Source organism: Rhododendron vialii, chromosome 5a (assembly GCF_030253575.1).
Source record: "Rhododendron vialii isolate Sample 1 chromosome 5a, ASM3025357v1".
Taxonomy (NCBI): Eukaryota; Viridiplantae; Streptophyta; class Magnoliopsida; order Ericales; family Ericaceae; genus Rhododendron; species Rhododendron vialii.
In genome coordinates this window covers 38,476,955-38,501,727 of record NC_080561.1, presented here as the reverse complement: position 1 = coordinate 38,501,727, position 24,773 = coordinate 38,476,955, and the positions used below count along the sequence as shown (strand labels likewise).

Sequence of the window (24,773 nt, the reverse complement as noted above, 5' to 3'; positions counted from 1 at the left end):
ACTATTTCAAACGGAATTAAACCTATTGCAGAAGAAGACCCAGAAGCCATTGGGGCTCAGGCCGCCATTGAAACTGTTCTGGGTATTTCTCACATGGAGGACAGGTTGGCAGCCCTAGCTTGGGTTTTCTTTCAGTTGACCTTGCATCAATGCGACAACTGTTTTTGGACAACTTGATCATTTTCCCCAACTCAACCATCATCTCTCTCTCTCTCTCTCTCTCTCTCTCTCTGGACATATATATCTCAGTTCAAATAACGGCAGACACACAAAACTGAACAGTGAACACTCACTCGCTTTTCACTATGGCCGCTCCCATTTTCTTCTGTCTACAATTGCTCTGCTTCGCCTTCACAGTCATCCGAACGCGTGCCCAGCCCCCGGGCACGTGGGAACTCCTGGTGCAGAACGCCGGCATTGCCTCTATGCACACCGCGGTCACCCGGTGGAACACCGTGGTCCTTATCGACCGGACTGACATCGGCGCGTCCAATTTATCCCTCCCAAACGGCGTATGCCGCATCGACCCAAACGACCTGGCTTTAACGACCGATTGCTATGCCCACTCCGCTCTCCTCGACCTCGAAACCAACACAATCCGTCCCCTCATGATCCTCACCGACACTTGGTGCTCCTCGGGCCATTTCCTCCCTGACGGCACCCTACTCCATTCCGGCGGCTGGAACGACGGCAACACCAAGTTCCGAACATTCACCCCCTGCATAAACACTTCCGCTTGCGATTGGGAAGAGCTTCCGAACACCACGTCGCTGTACCAAGGGCGATGGTACGCTACCAACCAGATACTTCCCGACGGTTCTATCATAATAGTCGGGGGCATTGGCATCAGCAGCGTGGAGTATTACCCCCCGAAACCTGGCGGCGCAATCAATTTTCCATTCCTTGCCAATGCAGGAGACAACGAGGGGGATAATATGTATCCATACGTTCACCTTCTCCCTCAAGGAAATCTGTTTATATTTGCTAACAATCAATCTGTGTTATACGATTATGTTAATAATACTATTGTACTAGATTTTCCTCAGTTGGAGGGGGGGCCACGTAGTTATCCGTCTGCAGGATCCTCAGCTATGCTAGCATTGGAAGGGAATTATTCCACGGCCACGATCATCATTTGTGGTGGGGCCCAGTACGACGCCTTTAATAATCAGAGTGTGAATAGTACAGCCAAGGGGAGTTGCGGGCGGATTGTGGCGACGGATCCCAACCCAGTTTGGGAGATGGAGGAAATGCCGTTAGTTCGGATAATGGGGGACATGGTAATGCTACCAACAGGAGACGTATTTGTTGAAATCAGCACATGGGCTGCTGAAGTGTGGCTCCAATTCTCTCATTGGTCAAAGATGGCAGCCTTGGCAGCCTTTGTAGACTTCAAAAGATTTGCCTAAATCTTGAAAATCCCAGGCATGGGATTGCAGTAAATGAGCCTCTCGTGGCTCATGAATAGGGCTCCAGGTTTTGGCTATAAATTGGAGTCCTCTGCTTGGGGTTTGTATCTCTCTTGAGTGAGAGACCAGAGAGGAGAGTGAGGTAGTGTAGAGAGAGTAGAGCAGCGTGAGGGCTCCTCCTTCGGGAGGGAGCCGAGCTCATCCTAGGAGGCTCTGTCAAAAAGAGAATGATAGAGCATCTGAAAATCAGAGAGAGTTTGAGAGCAGCATATGTATGCATTTGTATCAGTCTCTGAGTGAGTGTGAGTTTGAGTGATTTTGTAATCCTCCTCTTCCTCTATAAATAGAAATTTGTCGGCCCTCTCCCGTGGACGTACCCGATTTTGAGGAACCACGTAAATCTTTGTCTCTGTGTTTGTATATGTGTTTGTGTTCTGGTTTGGTCCTTTGTTTCCGCAACAATTGGTATCAGAGCATTTGGTTACCAAGAACACAAACTCTGTTTCGGCTCTGTTTTCCGTTTCTGTCCAGAAAATTACAGTCACGGAATTCTGATCAAAAACTCAGTTTGATCACTGAGTCTCGTGCGTCTCTCCGAGACGATTCCAACGCACCAAGGCCCGTCGCGAACCGAGCACCACAGAAGCAGAACGCTCCGTTCGACGGCGGCGTTCACCGCTAGTTCTGTCCAGATAGAACCCAGTTCCGAAAAGTGATCGGAAATTTTTTTTTGATCAAAGACCCAAATTCGGATTGTTGAGACGATCACAACGGTGGTCGGAACGTCGTCGGAGGTGGCCGGAGGAGCGAGCACGCGCCGGTCAAAGGTGGGGCGTGCGGAGCGCGTCAGATCTGCGCGCGCGCGTGGATAGCGCACGCTGGCACGCGGAGAGCACACGCTGGCGTGTGGAGAGCGTGTGCCGGTCAACGCCACATGGGCGGTCAACGCTGACTAGGCGATGAGTCAGCGGCCCAGTCAGCAGCCACGTCAGCGACCACGTGGCGGTGCCACGTCAGCAGGAATGTCCCATTTTGGTGACACGTCAGAGGTCAACTGTCCACGTCAGCAGGTCAACGCTGACATGGCAGTCCAGTCAGCGGTACAGTGGCTGGTCAATGGTCAAACTGCCAGTTTTGGTTTTTTGCGATTTCGGGGCCATTCGGACTCCGTTTTTCGCGTATGATTAGTCGATTTTGACTATCTCGACGTTCCGGACGCAACCGCGGGCTCCATTTTCGGATTGGGGGCTCCTAGGCCGGTGCGAGCGCTTAGCGGAGCAGACTTGCAGAGATCGGAGGTTGATCGAGGCAAACATGCGCGGAGCTAGTGAGCAAGGATACACTCGGGTTGGTAGTGACACAGGCGCTCACTAGTGCATTGGTTTGCGGAGATGATTGACAGTGATCGGAAGCAGTCTGGTTCAATCGGATTTTGTGCTCTGTGATTGGGCACGGTGCGTTCGGGGTTCAGTCGCGGAAGATCTGGTCTTGCAAGGAGACACTCGGTCAGTTGGTAGATACACTTCCGGTGTGGGGGTGGTGAAACTTCTGATGGCTAGCAGTGACACAGGCGCTTGACTAGAGGGGCAGAACGGGATTGACGAACGCGGAAGGGGGTGATTGTTGGGGTACACCCTTAGTGGGTGGGTGTGACCACAGGGGATCACTTCCCCTTGTTGTATGAAAAGTGCAGTGTGTGCACTGTGTGTGTGTGAGTAAAGCTGAAGGTGGAGCTGCCACCGTTATTGGGGAATTTGATTTTGAATCTACTGCAGATCTGTCCGCTGAAGTTATTGGGAGTGAGTTTGATGGTGGTTCAAGCTCAGTCCACCTGATTCAATGTTAAGCACCTTCGGGGTGCATGCGCCTCTGGGGCGCCTGGCTCAATCGAGGTTGAGCATTTGGCTTGATGTGGGTCAAGCATCTGAATTTGTATATGAATCTGTTGCCGGGACTTTTGAGTTGTCGCGCGACTTGTCCGAATCTGTTCTGAAGTTTACTCGAAGACTTCGGAAATCTGGCTCTTCTGTTGGTTTGTTCCGGTATTTTGAATTTGTTAAGAGCATCTGTTATCTGCAGTCAGTCTGTTTGTTTGTTCTGTTTTGAGAGCACTGTTGTTTGCTTCTATAGTTTGCTCTCTTGTCTCTCTTTGTTTGTTCGAGTTTGTAGAGAGTCTGTTTGTTCTGTTTTTGGATTGTATTTGGGGGCAGCATCGGACTTTTTGGAGAATTGTCGTCAAGGTGGAGATTGTTGAAATCAGCACATGGGCTGCTGAAGTGTGGCTCCAATTCTCTCATTGGTCAAAGATGGCAGCCTTGGCAGCCTTTGTAGACTTCAAAAGATTTGCCTAAATCTTGAAAATCCCAGGCATGGGATTGCAGTAAATGAGCCTCTCGTGGCTCATGAATAGGGCTCCAGGTTTTGGCTATAAATTGGAGTCCTCTGCTTGGGGTTTGTATCTCTCTTGAGTGAGAGACCAGAGAGGAGAGTGAGGTAGTGTAGAGAGAGTAGAGCAGCGTGAGGGCTCCTCCTTCGGGAGGGAGCCGAGCTCATCCTAGGAGGCTCTGTCAAAAAGAGAATGATAGAGCATCTGAAAATCAGAGAGAGTTTGAGAGCAGCATATGTATGCATTTGTATCAGTCTCTGAGTGAGTGTGAGTTTGAGTGATTTTGTAATCCTCCTCTTCCTCTATAAATAGAAATTTGTCGGCCCTCTCCCGTGGACGTACCCGATTTTGAGGAACCACGTAAATCTTTGTCTCTGTGTTTGTATATGTGTTTGTGTTCTGGTTTGGTCCTTTGTTTCCGCAACAGTATTAATCATCAACGGGGCTCAAGCGGGGTCGCAAGGGTACGGATTGGCAACAAACCCATGTTTGAACCCGGTTCTATACCAACCTGACCAACCTGAGGGATCCCGGTTTATGACGCTAAACCCCGGTTCAATCCCTAGATTATACCACTCGACCGCGAATTTATTGCCCGATGGGAGAGTTTTGCTTGCCGGAAGTAACACGCATTACTACTACACTTTTGACTGGGATTTTCCGACGGAGCTTAGAATCGAGGCGTTTTCGCCGGAGTATTTGGCGGCAGACAACGTGAATTTGAGGCCGGTGGTGACAAAGACGCCAAAGACGGTGCAGTACGGGAATCTTTACAATGTGTATGTAACGGTGTTGTCGCCAATATTAGAAGACTGTGAGGTGGAGGTGAATTTTGCAAGTGCGCCTTTCGCTACCCATTCGTTTTCGCAAGGGCAGAGATTGGTAAAGTTGGGTGTCACTCGTGTCGTGTCGCAAGTTAATGGAGACTACAGGATCGTGTTTCAGGCGCCGCCCAATGGGATGGTGGCACCGCCAGGATATTATATGATGTTTGTTGTTAACCAGGGAGTGCCGAGTGTTGCTCGTTGGGTCCAATTGACCTCCTAATTTTCAAATGTTGGTTTTTCATTTTTTAATTCATTTATACCTTCTGTTCCATCTATGATGTTTTCAAAAACAAATTTTGAGAGAGTGATAAAACGCATTTGCTTTTAAGATTTGGTTTCCCTCATGCATTTGCAGAAAGATAGAAATGGGGTACTTGTCCAATGCTTTTAGTTCCATTGCTAGTTGATTGATTCCTGTACCATGGACTTTTCCAAAAAAAAAAAATCTAACACCTATCTAATCGAAAGACATGTTAATAATTCAAGAATGGGTGCCCTTCCAAGATTGTATTCGGGTGGAAATTTGTTACTGTATAATATAGCTTGATCTATATTCCGGTGATAATATGTAGATGCCGTATGGATTTTATAAATGGATATGCTTCTTCCGTTGATGAGAGAGAGAGAGAGAGAGAGAGAGAGAGAGAGAGAGAGAGAGAGAGAGAGATTTTGTGTGCATCTATGATATCAATGGTAGAAGTTAATTTACGTCGCCTTTCAGTTGGGAAAAAAAATTCCAATTTTCGCCTTTCAGGCTCTGAACCAAGGGGGAATTTCTTTTTCTGACTCTATCATTTCTGATTGTTTATAACTTGTTACGTTATTCTCCTCTCGTATTTTTTGTCAAGTTAACGTCCTGTAAATAGGGTAGCTCATATTAGGTGTCCGATTGGAAGATTTGGGGGTCCTGTCTCCCAAAAATTTCTTAATTTGGCCCTTGCTGATATGAGGTCTTCGGACCGCGCCTCTACTCAAATAAAATTTCGCTCCTTTCGTGTTAAAAGAAAAAACTGTGAAACCCTGAGTCCGTCACTATTTTGGTAGGTTCTGATTTTATGATTTAGTAGTTTAATGGGGTCACTTAAATATTAGTCCTTCACATGCAGGCATTTATGTTTCATCCCGATCACTATGGAAGTTACGTTTTTATCTCAAAATTTGAATAAGCCTGAAATTGCCCTTGTTTCATTAGATACCCTATTTTTAACTCATGTGTCAGGTCAGTTTATGTGCACCTCACCTAATCATGGTGGACCAATCCCACGGCCTACTTGTTAGGGTTTCAATTAAAACCAGAGCAAAACTCTATGTGTACTGGCCTCAAATGAGTTGATAACACATTTGGTTTCGAACCTAAAATCTTAGAAAATAGCAAACCCTAAGTCTCAAGTCTTGACCACTAAACGAACCCCATGGGGTTTACAAATGTTCATGTAACAAAAGAATTTTACACATGAAAATCAAATTTTTGGTGTTCATTTGTCAAGAAAAGAAAAACAATGAGAAGGTTCTTTATTTTGATTCAATGACTAGCTAACTATGGGTAATGTGTTTTTTAGTGCTCTGGACTATGAATGAAGAAAGCATGATAATATGCATATATAGTTGATTTTGGTCTTTAGGCATATCCTCTTTGATGCCTTTCGGCTTTGATTTGTAGGCTATGGTTCTACAGCAAAATGCCCCTCCTGAACCTCGGTTCTTGGAGGTATAGGGGTCCACTGTCAATAGTAATCTGAGAGCAATCACTTTATGCATATATATATATATATATATATATATATATATATATATATATATATATATATATATATATAAAGTTAGGTTCCGGTGAGGGATCCCTCATTTTATTAAAATGTGGGACTCCCCTTCCCGATTGAATTTCAATGATCCGAGCTGCTCAAAGTGATCAGAACGTGATTTTAAGGGTCCCCACAAGAAATCAGCAAAAAAAATGACCGGGAAGGGCTTCATCCGAGCAGTTTTCATTGAACTGTTCAAAAAAAACTGCTCGGATGACGCCCTTCCCGGTCATTTTTTTTGCTGATTTCTTGCGAGGACCCTTAAAATTACGTTCTGCACACATTGAACGGTTCGGATTTTCAGAATTTGATCGGGAAATGAAAGTCCCTCATTTTAACAAAATGAGGGATCCCTCACTTGAAAATTCCTCTATATATAATGTTAGGTTTGTCTCAAATCTCTCCTCCCCATACCCCAATAATTGAGGACTAGATGATCAAGTTCTGTTCTTATTGATGTTGTTGTAATGACTAACTATGGATAAATTTATATAGCAAAAAATAAAAAAACTATGGATAAAATTAAATCTGGGAGCTAAGTAATAGACCACCAAATTCTTCAAGATAAAGGTACTACCATAACATACACACTAAGAGCAAGTCTAATGGTTGGGCCCATTTTGGCTCTATCTAGGCATTTTCTTAAAATGGCCATGAATAGTGTCATTTGGCCAAGAAATGACAATGATAGGACCAATGGTGCATTTCCATTTGTAAGGCCATTTTTTCAACAATTCTCCTTGTATCCTTTTCCTAACTAACTTTCACCGACTATCACACTACCCACATGTAGTGAATCGGGTGCAATTTATTTCAATTAAGAGGGCAATATTCTTGAGCAAATGTGCAAGAATATTATCCTCATGGAACAATGTTTTCATTTTCTCAAGCGCGCGCACACACCACATGTACACAGCCACAGTTTTGTCGGGAAGAAGACTCGAGTGAAGGATCGTTGGTTGGTTTTTGATGATGTGGCAAAAATGGCCGAGCCATTTTAGGTGCCATTTCTTTTTGTTGAAAATGGCTGAAAAATTGGCCCAACAAATAGCCTCCCATTGGGGTAAGGTTTTATGTCAATTGTGCCATTCTTTGGGAATGGCTTGAGCCATTTCTGCACCACTGGACTTGCTCTAAAAGAGGAATAGTGTATACGCAATACGCTTTGAATTGAGGGCAATCCAATGGGTCCATAACGTACCTATTAATACATCATTAGGGAATTCATCATTTTTTTGTTATTTTGAAAATTCATCTTTCATTAGCGAATTCATTATTTTTGGGTTGTCACATATTTATACAAGCATGACCCTAATTTGCAAGGCCGTTTGGGACCAGATATTTATTCTTATAAAATTGGTTGATAATGAGTAACTCATTTAGAGACCGCAATTATTAATAGTTAAAAGAGGGTTTTAGCAACAAAATGGAGCATTGGGGTGCAAGGCCTTTAGGGACCAAATTGGTTGCAAAAAGTGATTTCAAACCTTATCATATGAAATATTGTCTCAAATCTCATTGGCAACCAAAATTTTGGCTTTCCCAACCAATGTATGTCTCGCCCTAAAACCATTATTTGTTGTAGTGATGTACCAAAAAAAAAAAAAATTATTTGTTGCAGTGGGCTTCTCGTTTGAAATTTTTTAAACAATATATGGAGTGCATATTTTTATGTTTACCAACTACTTCCATTTTCATTAACCCAAAAAGTTTGGCCAAGTAGATACGAGAAAGCAAATAAGTGCTTGTCTTATATGAGTTCGCATATTCAATTCTCAAGGAGGCCAAACATTCCATATCTTGAGGCCGCTAGAGAGTTTGTCTGTTCCTAAACTTCAGAGCCCTGATATTAGTCGCGGTGTAGCTAGTCCGGACATCCGATTTTGTAAAGAAAAAACCAACTACTTCTTGTACATTTCTTATAGGAAAGAAATCATTAACTTGTATATAGTTGGTGAATTGAATAATATTGGAGACATCGTGGATCATTCAATCCATTCATCCAAATCCATTCATCCAATCTGTTCCAAAAATATAATAGTTGATTGGTGAATGACAATGATAAGATCGTGGAAGCGACGTGCTATTTTCAAGTAAACAAGTCTCAGTTCCAAAAACATTCCCTATGAGTCCTGCAAGAAATCCAACTCTCTTCTCTGTATCCTAAAACATTATGGGTATTTCAGTTGACATTCCCCTCTCTCTCTCTCTCCACCAACCACCAACTACAGGGTTGGCGGTCGTTGGGTTTTATTACCTATATATATCAGTTCAAAAAGCGGTAGACACACACATCTGAACACTCTCTCGCTTAATTTCAGCACTATGGCCGCTCCGATTTCCTTGTGTCTACAATTCCTCTGCTTCACCCTCGCAATCATCGGAACACATGCCAAGGGGGGCTCCTGGCAAGTCATTGTGCCAAACGCTGGCATTGCCGCCATGCACGCCGCCGTCACCCGGTACAACACCGTCGTCCTGCTCGACCGGACTGACATCGGCCCGTCCAATATAACGCTCCCAAACGGCAAATACCGCAACGACACAAATGACCTGGGTCCACAGCCCGATTACACCGCCCATTCCGTTCTCCTCGACCTCAACACCAACACAGTCCGTCCCCTCATGATCCAAACCGACACGTGGTGCTCCTCGGGCCAATTCCTCCCTAATGGCACCCTCCTCCAATCCGGCGGCTGGAACGATGGCTCCAACAAGTTCCGAATGTTCACCCCCTGCGAACCCGGCTCCTTGTGCGATTGGTATGAGCTTCAAAACGTCAATTTGTTCGAGTGGCGTTGGTATGCCACGAATCAGATACTCCCCGACGGTTCTATCATAATAGTCGGGGGCGTCGGCGGCAGCACCTTAGAGTATTATCCACAGAGACCTGGCGGCACAGTCAGTTTCCCGTTCCTCGCCAATGAGGGAGACAACCAAGGGGATAACCTGTATCCATATGTTCACCTTCTCCCTCAAGGAAATCTGTTTATATTTGCTAACAATCAATCCGTGCTATACGATTACAATAGTAACGTGATTTTAAAAACTTTTCCTCAGCTGGAGGGGGGCCCACGTAACTACCCGTCTGCCGGATCCTCTACCATGCTTGCATTGGAAGGAGACTATTCCACAGCTACAATTGTCATTTGCGGTGGGGCCCAATACGATGCCTACCTGAATAATAATGTGAATCTACCGGCCAAAGGGAGCTGCGGGCGGATCGTGGCGACTGATCCCAACCCTTATTGGGAGATGGATACCATGCCAATTGTTCGAATCATGGGGGAAATGGTGATGCTACCAACAGGAGACATATTAATCATCAGCGGGGCTCAAGCAGGGTCGCAAGGGTTCGGATTGGCAACTGACCCAGCTTTGAACCCGGTTCTATACCAACCTAATCAACTTTTGGGCTCCCGCTTTACGACCCTAAATCCCACTACAATCCCTAGATTGTACCACTCGACCGCAAATTTATTGCCCGACGGGAGAATTTTGCTCGCTGGAAGTAACACGCATTGGGCATACACGTGGGTTCAGCCTTTCCCCACAGAGCTGAGAATCGAGGCCTTTTCGCCGGAGTATTTGGACAAGGCGTATTTCAGGCCGATGGTGGTGGAGCCGCCAGAGACGGTGTGGTACGGGAAGAATTTCGAGTTGCTCGTAACGGTGCCATTATTGGGGAAGATAGTGGAGGTGAATATTGCAAGTGCGCCTTTCTCTACGCATTCGTTTTCGCAGGGGCAGAGATTGGTAAAGTTGGTCACCAATGTAATTTCGAAAGGTAATAAACAGCTCAGGATTGGGTGTATGGCGCCGCCCAATGGGATGGTGGCTCCACCAGGGTATTATATGATGTTTGTGGTTATCGAAGGCGTGCCGAGTGTCGCTAGCTGGGTCCAATTGATCTCCTAATTTTCAAATGTTGGTCTTCATTTATTTTTTTCTTATTTATATATCGTTCTTTCCATAATGTTGTAAATCAGTTATTCTGAAAGCATTAATAAAACTCCTTTTTTTTTTTTGTTAAGACTTGGTTTCACTCATGTATCCGAAAAAGATAAGGAAAAGTTGTACTTGTCCAATTCCTATGCTTCCATTGCTAGTTGATTTTACTGTACCACAAACTTTTCTAAAAACTCCAACACAAAGGGAGCAGAAGTGAACCGATTGGAGGCGCGAGGCGTGGTCTGATCAGAACAGAAGGAGATGTCAGTGCCTTCACAAAAATTGGGGCACGTTCCGGGCGATCCGTATATTGATCAAGCGAGGCGTAAGTGTAGAGTGAACAATAATAGTAGGTCAGTGGCTGTTATGGAAATTTAGTTTCACGTTGCTTCGGAGTAAAATGTGTGATAACTTAATATAATATTAGGACTACTCTGTTCGTTACCAATTGGTTTCAAGATGGATAAAAAGTTTTAAATGATATCAAAGCGGAGCCCATTCCGCCCCATGCACGTTTTAAAAATTCACCATCCATACCCCACAATGATAAACCCAAAAGATGTTACACATGACAGACAATAGATGTGATTGAATGTAAAGTATGATGTTAAAGAAATATAATCACACATTCTTTGAGTGTGGAATAAGTGATCACTTAACATAAACTTTGGACCTCTTCATTCATTATCAATTTGTTTGGAAATGAGAGAGGATGTTCAAAAATATCTATATAATAAAGAAAAATTCTAAAAGCAGCCAAATGGGCTGACAGTAGTAGGTGTGTGAATATATATTAAATGGTGTAAAAAATAAATATAAATACATACTTTTCTTGGCTTCTAATGTGCTTATCGTCAGCCCAATGGGCTGAAAATAGCAAGACCGTTTAATAAAACAAAGCTGCTTTTGAATCCTAAACATAATCAACGCTCTAGATTTATCCCCTCATTCTGCATAAATCTCCACCTTCCAATGTTTCTCTTTTATTTTACAAAATGGCATTCTGGTATATACTTTGTTTTTTTATGACAAAAAAAAAAGAAAGAAGAGAGCACATTTATGGTGGAACCGAAATCTCAGACTCTGTTTTTTAATTTTCATTATTTTCAAATGGGTAAGATTCGAAACTGAAATGGAACATTACTTTAACAAAACTTCATCTTCTTTGATTAAGGTAATGTTAGTCAATACATAAATCACATCCTTCCTAATCTAATGGAATTTTTAATATATTATCTCATTCAAATTCAAATTTTGTCACAAATTATGGAAAGCAAGGTAATTTTGTGATTGATCCCATAATCTCCATATGCATATAGGTATCTACTGATTAAAAAATTGTTTAACTGATAGGTTCGCTTATAAGAAACTTTAAAAAAACAGAAGATTTACAGCTAATCATTTCGTCCTTAATTTTATGGGATTTCTAATATCAATTTTCAAAATAAATGGAGAGAGAGAGAGAGAGAGAGAGAGAGAGGTGGTTAGTTTGTTCTTAGGGGCATTCAACGTGGAGATCATGTGCAACCAAAGTGAGTGTGATTTACATAATTTTTCTATGATTTTATTTTCTTACGTATTCAAAAGAAAATTCATGGATTCCTATGGTTTTAGACGTCGTTTACAGATTTCCTGAGGTTCTTTTGAGCAAACCAAACATCAACCAAGGTAATGACATGAATTTAATTTAGTGTAATGTTTGTTCACGCGATGTGTGATTTTTTCCGAATATTAATTTGATTTTTGCCTAATCTTAATTTGATACAATTAAGCTTTTGTTAATTGGAAATGGGCTTTTTCTATTATCTATTGACAGATATCAATGTTTGGATTGCCCTCTTCATAATTGCTTTCTAGGGACACATCGTAGGCAAGAAAAATGGTATACAACCATATATTTTGTCATTTTATTATTATTGATTTTTTTCCCTACCCAAAATTAATATTGTTAGTTATAGTTAATGAAGTTTAAAATCCTATCAAATGCATGGAGTGTATGGTGCCTACCAATGACTAACACTCCTCTTGCTATTATTGATCTTTTCCTTTTTTTTTTCTTTTATCTTTTTACAAATCTATGATTCAAAAAACTTCTTTAAGAATTTTTTTTCCTTTTTTGGTGAATGATTCAGCCTTTAATGCTCATTCACGCTTTTATTTTTGTTTAATCTTGAAAAATTCCAAAGAGATTTTTTCTTAACAACAAACATATATGTTTAATTTTTGTTTTTTTTGTTTTATAATCTTTGCATTACAATGTTTGGATGGGGTGCAATGTAAGGCGAATTTCTTCGAGGACACATAAAATGGTTGTATTTGTGGTTAAACCACGTAAAGTCGAAGGAGCAAATAGGTAAACTCTCAATTTTCTATAATTTAATTGTGAGATATTTTTTTGTTGTAATTTAAACGTTTAAGTTTGAAAATTAGGTTTATTTCATGTGACACTATAGAAACATTGAAACACCCTCATTATGTCTATTTAAGCACATGTGTATTGCCCACAAATATGTGTAATAAAGTTTCTCTTTTTGCTCACAATATTACTAAAAAAACCACCTCCTTATATTTTGCACAATTTGTTTAAAAAGTATCAGTACTATGATAGTCTTGCAATTTTATTCTTTGTATATTATGAATCTTGACAGTTGAAGGGAAAACGGTTAAAAGTTAAAACTCATACATTAGGTTTGTATGATCCATATGTAGTGTTTTACGAAGTATTTTTGTGAGCAGATACATGAGAGAGGTTGAGATCATTTTCATTTAGAAATTCAAAATGCATATGTATCTTTGGTGTTGAGATCCTTTTGTTGAACTCTCGTTCATAGCACGGGTTTGTTGCTAGAAACAAACCAAAAAGAAACAAAAACAAAAGAAAATCATTGGAATATGGCAGTGGAGGTGGGTGGGTGCATGAGTCTTACTATTCCTGGTTCCAGGCTAGAAGGTAGCGTCAATGGCACATGAGTTTTACTATTGCTACAGGCAGATGAGGATAGAAATTTGGCGATGGAAAGTACTGAATAGGGATTCGACAAACATCTAATATGGGTTAGAATCTTATGAAAAATCTTGATGTAGAATGGTTTCGGATTTTCTTGCAAATCCTGATTAGTACCCATAATGCAATATATATATATATATATATATATATATATATATATATATATCTTAAATATCTCTTTACAGGAGATACAAAGATACATATGTTTTTGTGTTTTTTATATATCTACTCGAGACACGCATTTCCAGTATTATGTATTATTTTTTGTTTGTATTGGTGTTTGGATGGCGTTTTTATTTTATCAAAGTTTTATGCATTTGAGTTTGTGCAAACAAAAGTTAGGAATTGAAAAATTATTTGCTTTTCACTTGCTAATTCAAGTTAAACAGGTCAATAAATTTGTTTGGGTTATTGTTTTCCGCAAAGTTGAATTCATTGGGTAGGGGTTGATATATTAGGTTGAATGTCCAGTATTTGTTTGCGCATGCTGATTGTTCAAGCCATGCCATGCATTAATAGTCTCATATTACTTGAAAGTGAAAAAAAGTGATCACTTAACATAATGTTTGGACTTCTCCATTCATTGACAAATTAGTTTGGAGACGGATGTAAAGTCTCCATAGGTGGAAAACGAAGGATTTGCGTGTTTGAGAGAGAATTTAGAGATGGATGTAAAGTTTCCATAGGTGGATAGGGGAGGATTTGCGTGTTTGAGAGTGAGAGAACTGCATCAGATGGTTTGAATTTTGAAATCCTTATCTCACATGACGGCTGGAAAAGTAACAGCAACCTAGGGTTTAGGCTTTTGACAATTAAATGATAGCCGACATGTTGAACCCTTGAATCTGTTCGTAGATGTAATCTCATCCCTCCAGTCTGCCGCATAGGATAATTGTGAGAGAAACATTTTGCAAAATTATTATGTGTGATGTAATACAAATGTTAATTACCTTTAATAATTGAATTGTCAATTATGAGGAATAAACATTTTTACCATATTATGCATTTAAGTTCCTATTCTATGCGATTAATTAATTGCATATGTGGTTTGTTTAAAAAAAATGTTGTTCGTACACAATGATTGTGCGATTTCGATGACACTTTGATCAAATATCATCTGGTATACCATACATACTTTGAGGAAAAGTTAATATTATTACAATTATAACGGAAATAGTCCACAACCAAAGATTGGGCTAGAGACAAAAAGTGTACATCCCAACCATATATGTTGGCACCTAAGCCCTCGACAATTATGTGTTGCCCAAAATCCCCGTGAAAAAGAAAACAAAGAGAAACATGGTTAGCAAGACGCCAACCTACTAGTAAAATGCTACATGTTACATCACCACCAAAAACTTAGTAGCCCTATGGATTGGGGATCCTGTAGTGCACGGTCAGTTTCCCGTTCCTTGCCAATGTGGGAGACAACCAAGGGGATAACCTGTATCCATACGTTCACCTTCTCCCTCAAGGAAATCTGTTTATATTTGCTAACAATCAATCCGTGCTATACGATAGTAACATGATTGTAAAATATTTTCCTCAACTAGCGGGGGGGGGGGGGGGGGGGGGGGGGGGGGGGGCTCAAGTAACTATCCCTCTGCAGGATCCTCTGCTATGCCTACTTTGGAAGGAGACTATTCCACAGCCACAATTGTCATTTGCGGCGGGGCCCAGTATGATGCCTACCTAAATAATAGTGTGAATCTACTGGCCAAAGGGAGTTGCAGGCAGATTGTGGCGACTGATCCCAACCTTGCTTGGGAGATGGAAAACATGCCGCTTGTTCGGATCATGGGGGAAATGGTGATGCTACCAACAGGAGATGTCTTAATCATTAGCGGGGCTCAAGGGGGGTCACAATGGGTTCGGATTGGCAACTGACCCGTGTTTGAACCCGGTTCTATAAAAACCCAAAAAACGTTTGGGCTCCCGCTTACGACCCTAAACCCCACTACAATCCCTAGATTGTACCACTCAACCGCAAATTTATTGTCCGACGGGAGAATTTTGCTCACTGGAAGTAACACGCATTGGGCATACACGTGGGTTTAGCCTTTCTCCACGAAGCTGAGAATCGAGGCCTTTTCGCCGAAGTATTTGAACATGGCGTATTTGAGGCTAGTGGTGGTGGAGTCACCAGAGACGGTGTGGTACGGGAAGAATTTCGAGTAGCTCGTAACAGTGCCATTATTGGGGAAGATAGTGGAGGTGAATATTGTGAGTGCGCCTTTCTCTACGCATTCGTTGTCGCAGGGGCAGAGATTGGTAAAGTTTGTCACCAATGTAATTTTGAAAGGTAATAAACAGCTCATTCGTTGTCGCAGGGGCAGAGATTGGTAAAGTTTGTCACCAATGTAATTTTGAAAGGTAATAAACAGCTCAGCATTGGGTGTATGGTGCTGCCCAATGGGATGGTGGCGCCACCAAGATATTATATGATGTTTCTGGTTATCAAAGGCTTGTCGAGTGTCACGCTAGTTGGGTCCAATTGATCTCCTAATTTTCAAATGTTTGTCTTCATTTGTTTTTTACTTATATTTATATATATCGTTCTTTCCATAATGTTTTCAAGCACTTATTTTGAAAGCGTTAATAAAACCCTTTTTTTATTATTATTAAGACTTGGTTTCACTCATGTATGCAAGCAAGATCTGCATAGAAGTATGCCACTGACATAAGTAAAACCAAAGCAACAGTAGTATTTATATCACTCGTAGATGCGGCTAACTCTCCATGAGGTAATTGTATGATTTCCAAGGTAAAAGTGCTCCTGACCAATTTGAAACAAAAATAAATAAAAATATAGTTCCAATAAAGAGAACCTAAGGACCATGCTCTTCCCCAATTTGAGTTGTCCATTTCTTCAATAAGATAAGGAAAAGTTGTACTTGTCCAATTCCTTTACTTCCATTGCTAGTTGATTTTACTGTACCACAAACTTCTCTAAAAACTCCAACACAAAGGGAGTAGAAGTGAACCGATTGGAGGAGCGAGGCGTGGTCTGGCCGGAACAGAAGGAGATGCCAATGGCTTCACAAACACACAAACACTTATACACACTCACAAAGGGGTGAATCCCACATATGCTGAACACATGCAGTGTATGTGGGGCCTACCCTCTTTGTGAGTATGTGTGCAAGTATTTGTGTGTTTGTGTATGGTTGTAGCATTGTTGAAAAAAAATTGGGCCACATTTCAGGCGATCTGTATATTGATCAAGCGAGGCGTAAATGTAGAGTGAACAATAGTAGATCAAGGTGTGTTATGAAAATGTAGTCCCACATTGCTTCAGAGTGAAAATGTGTGATAACTTAATATATAATATTAGGACCTCTCGGCTTGTTACCAATTGGTTTCAAGATAGAAATAAGTTTCAAATGATATCATAGCGGGCCCATTCCACCTTACATTTTAAAAAATCACCATCCACACCGCATGATTACAGACCAATAAAAATGCTGCACGATAATAAATCCAAAAAGATCTACACATGACAGACTACAAACGTGATTGAACCAGACGAATAGATTAAGGAAATATAGTCCCACGTTACTTTAAATTGGAATAAGCAAATCAACGTTTGGACCTCCATTCAAAGTTTCCATAGGTGGGTAGGGAATGATTTGTGTTTTTGAGAGAGAGAGAGACCTGTATTTAGAGCATCCGCATCTCACTCACTACTCCCTCTTCTACACTAAAGTAGCGACCCAAACCCTGAAAATCACCGTTTACCAGCCTCGTGGAAATAACCGGAGGAGTAGCTGGAGCTACAGTGCCTCGTTTCTTCTTGCGAGGCCCTGTTCATCAACCATCCATTTTTTTACTATTAAATCTGTACCCCACTTGCCTTCACCGACAGCATGGCCTTCTCCAAGCAGCTCGAGCCCCGACTCCGTTACTTCACCAACCGCATGGCCTCGAGCGACGCCGGCAATGGGCCTTCTTTGATCGACTGGTTGGAACAAAAATTGGGGTTTTGATCGAACCCCTGTAATCGACGCCTTCGAGAGGGTGAGTTCAGAATAGAAATTGAGGTTTGATCAACTGGTCGGAACAAAAAGAGGGTTTTGTTTGGGTTGGGTTGAAAAACAGAGAGTAAAGTGAGAGATTGAGAGAGAGGGATAGCCTGGGTCGGAACAAAATTGGGTTTCCTTTTGTTGGGGTTGGGTCGGAACAAAATTTGTGGTTTTGATTGAGAGATTTTTTTAAAGATTAATAAAAAATAAATAATATTTTTAATAGGATAATTTTAATATAGAGAGCTTGATGCAGTAGACATTTTAAAAGTGAATAACTAAAATAATAAAGTAACTTTTTAAGGTGTAATTTAGTCCAAAATATAAAAAGTCTAATGTGGATGTCTTTAGATGGTTTGAATTTTGAAAGGAGAGAGAGAGAGAGAGAGAGAGAGAGAGAGAGAGAGAGATCTGTATTACGTAGATAGTTTGAATTTTGAAATCCTTATCTCACATCACGGCTGGGATTGTAACAGCAACCTAGGGTTTTATGCTTTTGACAATTAGCTTTAGCAGTGCAGCAAAATTCTTTGGCCCCACAATGGAAAGATAAAAAAAACTTTTGCTTTTAGAGAAGCAGACATATAGGTGAAACTATGACAATTTTTAAAAACGCTACTTTTACATTGGGGAAAAAAAGTATCATAAAAAATAAAAATCTGGACAGCATAATTGGTTGGACTTCATTAGAAGAGTGGAATCAAAGTGAGAATTAGTAAGAAAGTATAGATAAATTACATAGCTAAAGCTTCAGAGATTACATACACTAATAAGAAAGAATTTAGCTTTACGAATTATGATGACTATCAAACAAATAATTAATTAAGAGACGTGGATGGTTTGTTTGCTGGAATCATGTCCTTTGGTATGATTAATTGGATTTGAGAATTTGAGTGCGTACAGGGTGGGCGCTCCGTTAAATAAGACTCCCATCAAGGTAAATGAGAATATGAAGTACTTTTATTTATGCTGTGTTTGGATGGATTTTAGAGAATTTTTTAGTTTAGTTTTTGGGGTAATAGTAGATAGAAAAATAAGGTAATGATTGAAGATGGAGTATTGAGTGGAGAGAGATATAAAAAGAAATGAGAATAATGATTAGAAAGTGGAGAGAGAAATGAGAGTAATGATTAGAAGTAGGGATAATGAGTGTTTTTTGAGTTTGAATTTTTTTTTCAAGTTCTCATCCAAACAAATTCATTTTATGGAAAGCCAGGAGGAAAATAGATGAACAACATTAGAAATTTAAATTACAGAGCATATCAAATCAGGAACTTGAAACTGAACATAAATAGAAACAGAAGTTGGAAATTATTATGCAAAACAGAAGTTGGAAATGATTATGCAAATCAAGGCCCGTGTCAAATCAGGAACTGGAAACCAAACATAAATAGAAGGGAAACAGAAGTTGGAAATGATTATGCAAATCGATGTCCTTAAAACGCTTTAAACAGATTCAACGCCTCACCGAATCACTCTGGGAACAACACTACGGTGCATGCCCTCTTCCTCACTAGAACTCGAAGAGCAAAGGTGGATCGAAAATCGATTTTGCAGAAGTTATGGAATTGTGAATTTTCGGTCTCAAAACTTAAAGTAAAGAGGCCCATTTTGTACCCGAATTGGGAGACCTTCAAGTTGCAGTAGACTGAATTGGGCCATAATTCAGGAAAACCTTTTAGCCAGCTCTTCGATTTCGTGCGTCATGGTGAATTTTAACCTGCATTAAGTGTTGCAACTAAAGATGGTTCAGTTGGAGAGTCTAACGGTCCACTTTTATTTTGGATCAAAGACAAAATGTGTATTTTCAAACACCATCTAGACTACACCGTGCGGTTAAGATATTTTGGGTCTATTTGGGGTTTGCGGTTTGCCTCAAATGCCGAACCGTACAATTTGTAGATACCCCGTCATTTCTGTCAAACAGTATTGTCCCGTCACACCATTCACTATTTGTATGGGACAGCACTGCACCTATGTCAAAACCGAAGCTAAGGTCACGTAACTTTAAACCAGTTCCATTAAGGATCTAGCTAGATGTAATTGGTCTATCATAAAATTACAAACAACAATCCCCTAGATAAATCAGGATTCCAAATTCATAGAGTTAATTAGCACATGCCTATAATGATCACATGCTTATGATGGCATATAGAAAATGACATTCTTACACTTTGTCTTGTGGAGAATAATTTCTTTTTTATTTTCATAAAATGGATATATATATATATATATATATATATATATATATATATATATGATACCATGTCATATCTTTTTTAGGAATGTTGTTCAAAAACAAAATATATGTTCGCCAAAAAATATTGATATGTTAAACCAACCAATGTCCATAGAAGAAAGCACCATACCGCACCTACGTTAGAACCAAAGCTAAGCTCTCACCAATTTTAGGAGGATGATCACTATACCGACTATCATCCACTGGAGCTTAGGAAGAAAAAATAAGCAAAAAAGGACATCACTAGTATTGAGTTCAGCTAGAGAATTGGTTCTCATCTCTGTAACGTATAATTTGATTTCATCATTTTGCCCCCCACATTTGACACTAATCTCTCTCTCTCTAAAAAAAAAAAAAGGCTCTTAGCTTTCAGCCTTTCACTATGTCCACTCCAATTTCCTTCTCCCTCCACTCACTCTGCTTCGCCTTCACAGTCATCACCGTCACCCAGAATTCCATCCCAACGCGTGTGGGAACTCCTTGTCTCCAACGCCGGCATTTTCTCCATGCACACCGCGTTCGCCCGGTGCAACACTGCCGTCCTCCTCGACCGGACCGACATCGGCCCGTCCCGTTTAAAGCTCCCAAAAACCACCACTGCCGCATCGACCCGGACGACGCCGTTTTAATTAAAACGCGATTGTCACGCCCAGTGTTTACAAATCACAGCACATTACCACGTCTCCTTTTCTCAAAGTGCAAAGAATAATGTCTCCTTATAATTTAGTGCCTCTCGGGCACAATGTTCCACGTTCCTAATTAATTTGTCCTGAGCTCCGTACTAATTTATGATGAAAAAAGATTATAGTAGTAATCCATATGTTAATTCGAATGGATCTCTTAGCTGTCTTAGCTGCTGACAAGGTTGTCCAAAAAATAATCCAGACCAGCATTGGGAAGCTCGTTATAGTAGTCCACATGTTAGCTGTCCTGGTTGTTGAGACATGGGAAGGTTGTCCAAAAACGTCATGTACAGCGTACCCAGTAAAACTTTCAAAGATACCGGATACAAAGATAAATCCGTTTCCGTTATTATATAATTTCAGGAAAGTCACCTCGGTCGTCTTCCCAGCTTCCGAATTGGGGGATGGTGTGCAGAGAGTTCACAGCATCAAGTTGTGCGCATTCGGATTGTTGATTTCGGTAATTAATGGTTCAGATTAAAAATAAACTTATACTGGTAAAACAACAACAACAACAGAACCCATATAGTGACTGCTCTCAGAAAATCACTGAAACAGTAGCCCTCAATACCCGTTTTGCTGCTGAATCATACCCTCAAATCAATGCCAAATGGCATCAGAATGAGCTGGCCAAGAGACCCAATTCAATTTATGTGCACATTATCATACTTTTTTCATTGATAGTCCAAAGCACCGGTTAAAGAAAGATATTTATTACCAGTCAAAGTTAAAAACATATCTCAACTATTGATTATCGATATCAACGGTTCGGATGTGCACAGCACGGCGCTGTACCCCGGGTTCGCAGCTTCCTCGACAGCGCATGCAGTGCCTTGACGAATTGAACTAGTTAGGCTGGGTTTTGGCTCAACCGACAATCATATTCAATTAGGAATTCGTATCTTCACTGATCTTCTCAGCGGATGACAACAGGATTAAAATTCCGTGGGCAAACTGAACAATCAATCAATTCGTTGACTATTTCAACAGTCCACATGCTCGACGACGAGTAGAAAAACCATGGCGAAATAAATATATACCTTCTGCTACTGGAAGGTGACGAAAGCAGAAGAAGACCCAGAGGCCATTGAACCTACCTTTCACATGGAGGACAGGTTGGCGGCCCTTCTTTCAGTTGACCTTGCTAAAACGCGCCAACTGTTTGTGGCCTCTGTCAAGCCTTTGGGCAACTACTTGATAATTTTTCCCGACTCTCCTCTCTCTGCAAATGTCAACATCAACTTAACCCCCTCATTTCTCTCTCTCTACACACACACAACAGAACAGCGAACACTCTCTCCCTTTCACTATGGCAGCTCTCATTTACTTGTGTCTACAATTCCTCTGCTTCGCCTTCGCAATCATCGGAACTCGTGCCCAGTGCCCGCCAGGCACGTGGGAACTCCTGGTTGAAAACGCAGGCATTGCCTCCATGCACACCGCGGTCACCCGGTGGAACACGGTCGTCCTCCTCGACCGGACTGGCATTGGCTTGTCCAATATATCGCTCCCAAACGGGGAATGCCGTGACGACCCGACGGACTTGGCTTTAACACACGATTGCTCTGCCCATTCCGTTCTCCTCAACCTCGACGACAACTCAATCCGTCCCCTCGAGATCCTCACCGACACTTGGTGCTCCTCGGGCCAATTCCTCCCCGACGGCACCCTACTCCAATCGGGCGGCAACGACGACGGCACCACAAAGTTCCGAACATTCACCCCCTGCGCATCCACTTGCTCCTGCGATTGGGTTGAGCTTCAAAACATCACATTGTCCCAAGGGCGTTGGTACGCCACGAATCAGATACTCCCGGACGGCTCTATCATAATAGTCGGGGGCATTGGCATCAGCAGCGTGGAGTACTTTCCACCAAGACCTGGCGGCGCCGTCAATTTCCCATTCCTCGCCGAGTCGGGAGACAACCAAACAGATAACTTGTATCCATACGTGCATCTTCTCCCCCAAGGAAATTTGTTTATATTTGCTAACAATCAATCTGTGCTATACGATTACAATGAAAACGTGATTGTAACATTTTTTCCTCAGTTGCCGGGGGGCCCACGTAACTATCCGTCAGCAGGATCCTCTGTCATGCTAGCATTGGAAGGGAACTATTCCACGGCCACTATTGTCATTTGCGGTGGGGCCCAGTACGGTGCCTACCTTAATCAGAGTCTCGGCATTGCTTCGAGTGTGAATAGTACAGCCAATGGGAGTTGCGGGCGGATTGTGGCGACTGATCCCAACCCCGCTTGGGAGATGGAGGACATGCCGCTTGTTCGGATCATGGGGGACATGGTGATGCTACCAACCGGAGACATATTAATAATCAACGGGGCTCAAGCGGGGTCGCAAGGGTTCGGATTTGCAACGAATGCGTGTTTGACGCCGGTTCTATACCAACCCGATCAACCTGAGGGATCCCGGTTCATGATGCTAAACCCTGGTTCAATCCCCAGAATGTACCACTCGACCGCAAATTTATTGCCCGACGGGAGAATTTTGATCACCGGAAGTAACACGAATTACTACTACACATTTACCGGGGATTTTCCGACGGAGCTGAGAGTCGAGGCGTTTTCGCCGGATTATTTGTCAGCAGACAACTCTAATTTGAGGCCGGTGCTGGTGAAGACGCCACAGATGGTGCAATACGGGAACCTTTACAATGTGTATCTAACGGTGCCGTCATCGTTGGCGGGGATACTGGAGGTGAATTTTGCAAGTGCGCCTTTCACTACGCATTCATTTTCACAGGGACAGAGATTGGTAAAGTTGAATATCACTCGTAATGTGTCGCAAGTTAATGGACAGTACAGGATTGTGTTTCAGGCACCACCCAATGGGATGGTGGCGCCACCAGGATATTATATGATGTTTGTCGTCAACCAGGGAGTGCCGAGTGTCGCTCATTGGGTCCAATTGACCTCCTAATTTTCAATTGTTGGTTTTCATTTATTTATTTTTTAAAAAATTTATTTATGTCTTCCACAATGCTTTCAAGAACTTACATGTTCTGAAAGTGTTGATATAACACTTTTTTTTTTTTTGTTAATATCTGGTTTCCCTCATGTATTTACAAAAAGATATTAAGGAAAAGTGGTACAGTATTTAGTCCAATACTTTAATTAGTTCCGTTGCTTGTTGGTTCATTACCATGCCACAGACTTTTCGTTTTAACATTGATATGAATGCAAGATTATATGATCTATTTTTACTTGTACGGCCATAATTTTCCTGACCCACAGTGAAACCCTGCGTCAGTCCCTTTTTTGGTTGGTTCAGATTTTATTGCAGTTTTGTAATTGAATCTAGTTCGATAATAGAGTATTAAATAGGCATCCTAAATTCATCCCCTTCTTATGTTATGATATGATAATAGAGTATTAAATGGAATGATACTCCGGCTGAAGATAATCATATGGCGGATGAGGGTCCTTGCTTTGGGATTGTGCAGGGGGATATGCTTAGGGAAGTTTCGAATCCTCTTGAGAGTCTTTCATTTATAAGTCCTATCTCTCGGACGCCGAAATCCAATCGAAAGGGCTCGAGGTCTTTGACTAAAGAGAAGAGTGAAGAGATTAATTAGCACTTATGGGGAGAGATCCACCCATGATGCTATTTTAAAAATGGAAAGGAGGTTGAATAGATCTAAAAGAAAGATAAATTAAAGAGAAGAAACTTATTTCTGAATTTGGGATCAAGGCGGCCAAAGTTTCAAAAAAATCTAAGATGGTTTCTTCCTCCTCTCTTTCAATCAGAAACATTCAAACTAGGAATTCTACTTTATTCAAGAATGCTAGTAAGGCTTTGGATTTTGGTGCTCGGTTGGGAATTAAAATCGTAGGACGGATAAACTATAATTTGAAGAAATTGATTGAAATGGAAGAGGATGAAATTGCAGAAAGGAAAAATGCTTTGAAGAAGCTCGCGGAGTTAAAAGAGGGAGTCACATCTGATTGGGAGAAAAATGCTTCTATCTCTTTAGAGTTTTCGAGGCATTTAGTGCATTTTCGTTAGGTTTTGGAGTCAGTCTTTCGGTTGGCTTCAGATTCTTACTTTGGTCTATTTTCGCTATTTGTGGAGTTTTGCTCTTTAGGGTTTGGTTTGGAGTTTTTTGTTAATTTAGGCTTTAGAGTTGCAGTTTGTTTTCGCTTTTGTGGAGTTTTTGGGTCTTGGGTTGGTTTTCGGGTGTCTTTAGTTTAGGCTTTCCTTAGGTTTTTATTGTTTTGGTTGGTGTCTTACCGGCCCTTTTTGGTGGTTTTTGGTGTCTTTTGCCCAAGGCCGGCTCAAGACTTTTGGGGCTTGAAGCGAATTCCTATAGTGGGCCCATATACATTTTGCACAAACAAAAGAAGAAGCAAACTAACAAATAATCCAAGACGCACGAAATCAGTAATACCTAATTGTTGTTTAATATAATCCCGAGCAAAGAAAAGGCTG

At 41.4% G+C, this 24,773-nt stretch overlaps 4 protein-coding genes and 2 non-coding genes across 6 annotated transcripts in view; 5 read left to right on the top strand and 1 right to left on the bottom strand.

The window, feature by feature from the left end:
* The first annotated feature begins 261 nt into the window (after positions 1-261).
* On the top strand, positions 262-4,842 carry LOC131326569 (aldehyde oxidase GLOX-like). Its single transcript, XM_058359401.1, has 3 exons — positions 262-1,301; position 1,546; positions 4,223-4,842. Exons 1-3 carry the CDS (start codon positions 306-308, stop codon positions 4,840-4,842), a joined length of 1,617 nt encoding a protein of 538 aa, XP_058215384.1. The 5' UTR covers positions 262-305.
* A 1,352-nt stretch (positions 4,843-6,194) lies between these two features.
* LOC131328171 (small nucleolar RNA snoR100) lies at positions 6,195-6,304 on the top strand. The gene has a single exon (XR_009200445.1). It is a non-coding gene; the product is annotated as a small nucleolar RNA snoR100 (small nucleolar RNA).
* A 2,415-nt stretch (positions 6,305-8,719) lies between these two features.
* Positions 8,720-10,465, top strand: LOC131326471 (aldehyde oxidase GLOX-like). Its single transcript, XM_058359262.1, has one exon. The coding sequence runs from the start codon at positions 8,750-8,752 to the stop codon at positions 10,340-10,342; it is 1,593 nt and encodes a 530-aa protein (XP_058215245.1). The 5' UTR covers positions 8,720-8,749; the 3' UTR covers positions 10,343-10,465.
* Positions 8,727-24,773, top strand: part of LOC131326469 (aldehyde oxidase GLOX-like) — a 42,032-nt gene continuing 25,985 nt past the window's right edge. The window contains exon 1 of the mRNA XM_058359260.1: positions 8,727-8,744. The gene's annotated coding sequence lies outside the window, so the exon portion shown is untranslated. The remainder of the gene's footprint in view (positions 8,745-24,773) is intronic.
* Positions 20,899-21,006, bottom strand: LOC131328158 (small nucleolar RNA snoR100). Its single transcript, XR_009200435.1, has one exon. It is a non-coding gene; the product is annotated as a small nucleolar RNA snoR100 (small nucleolar RNA).
* On the top strand, positions 21,604-23,264 carry LOC131326468 (aldehyde oxidase GLOX-like). Its single transcript, XM_058359259.1, has one exon. The coding sequence runs from the start codon at positions 21,636-21,638 to the stop codon at positions 23,262-23,264; it is 1,629 nt and encodes a 542-aa protein (XP_058215242.1). The 5' UTR covers positions 21,604-21,635.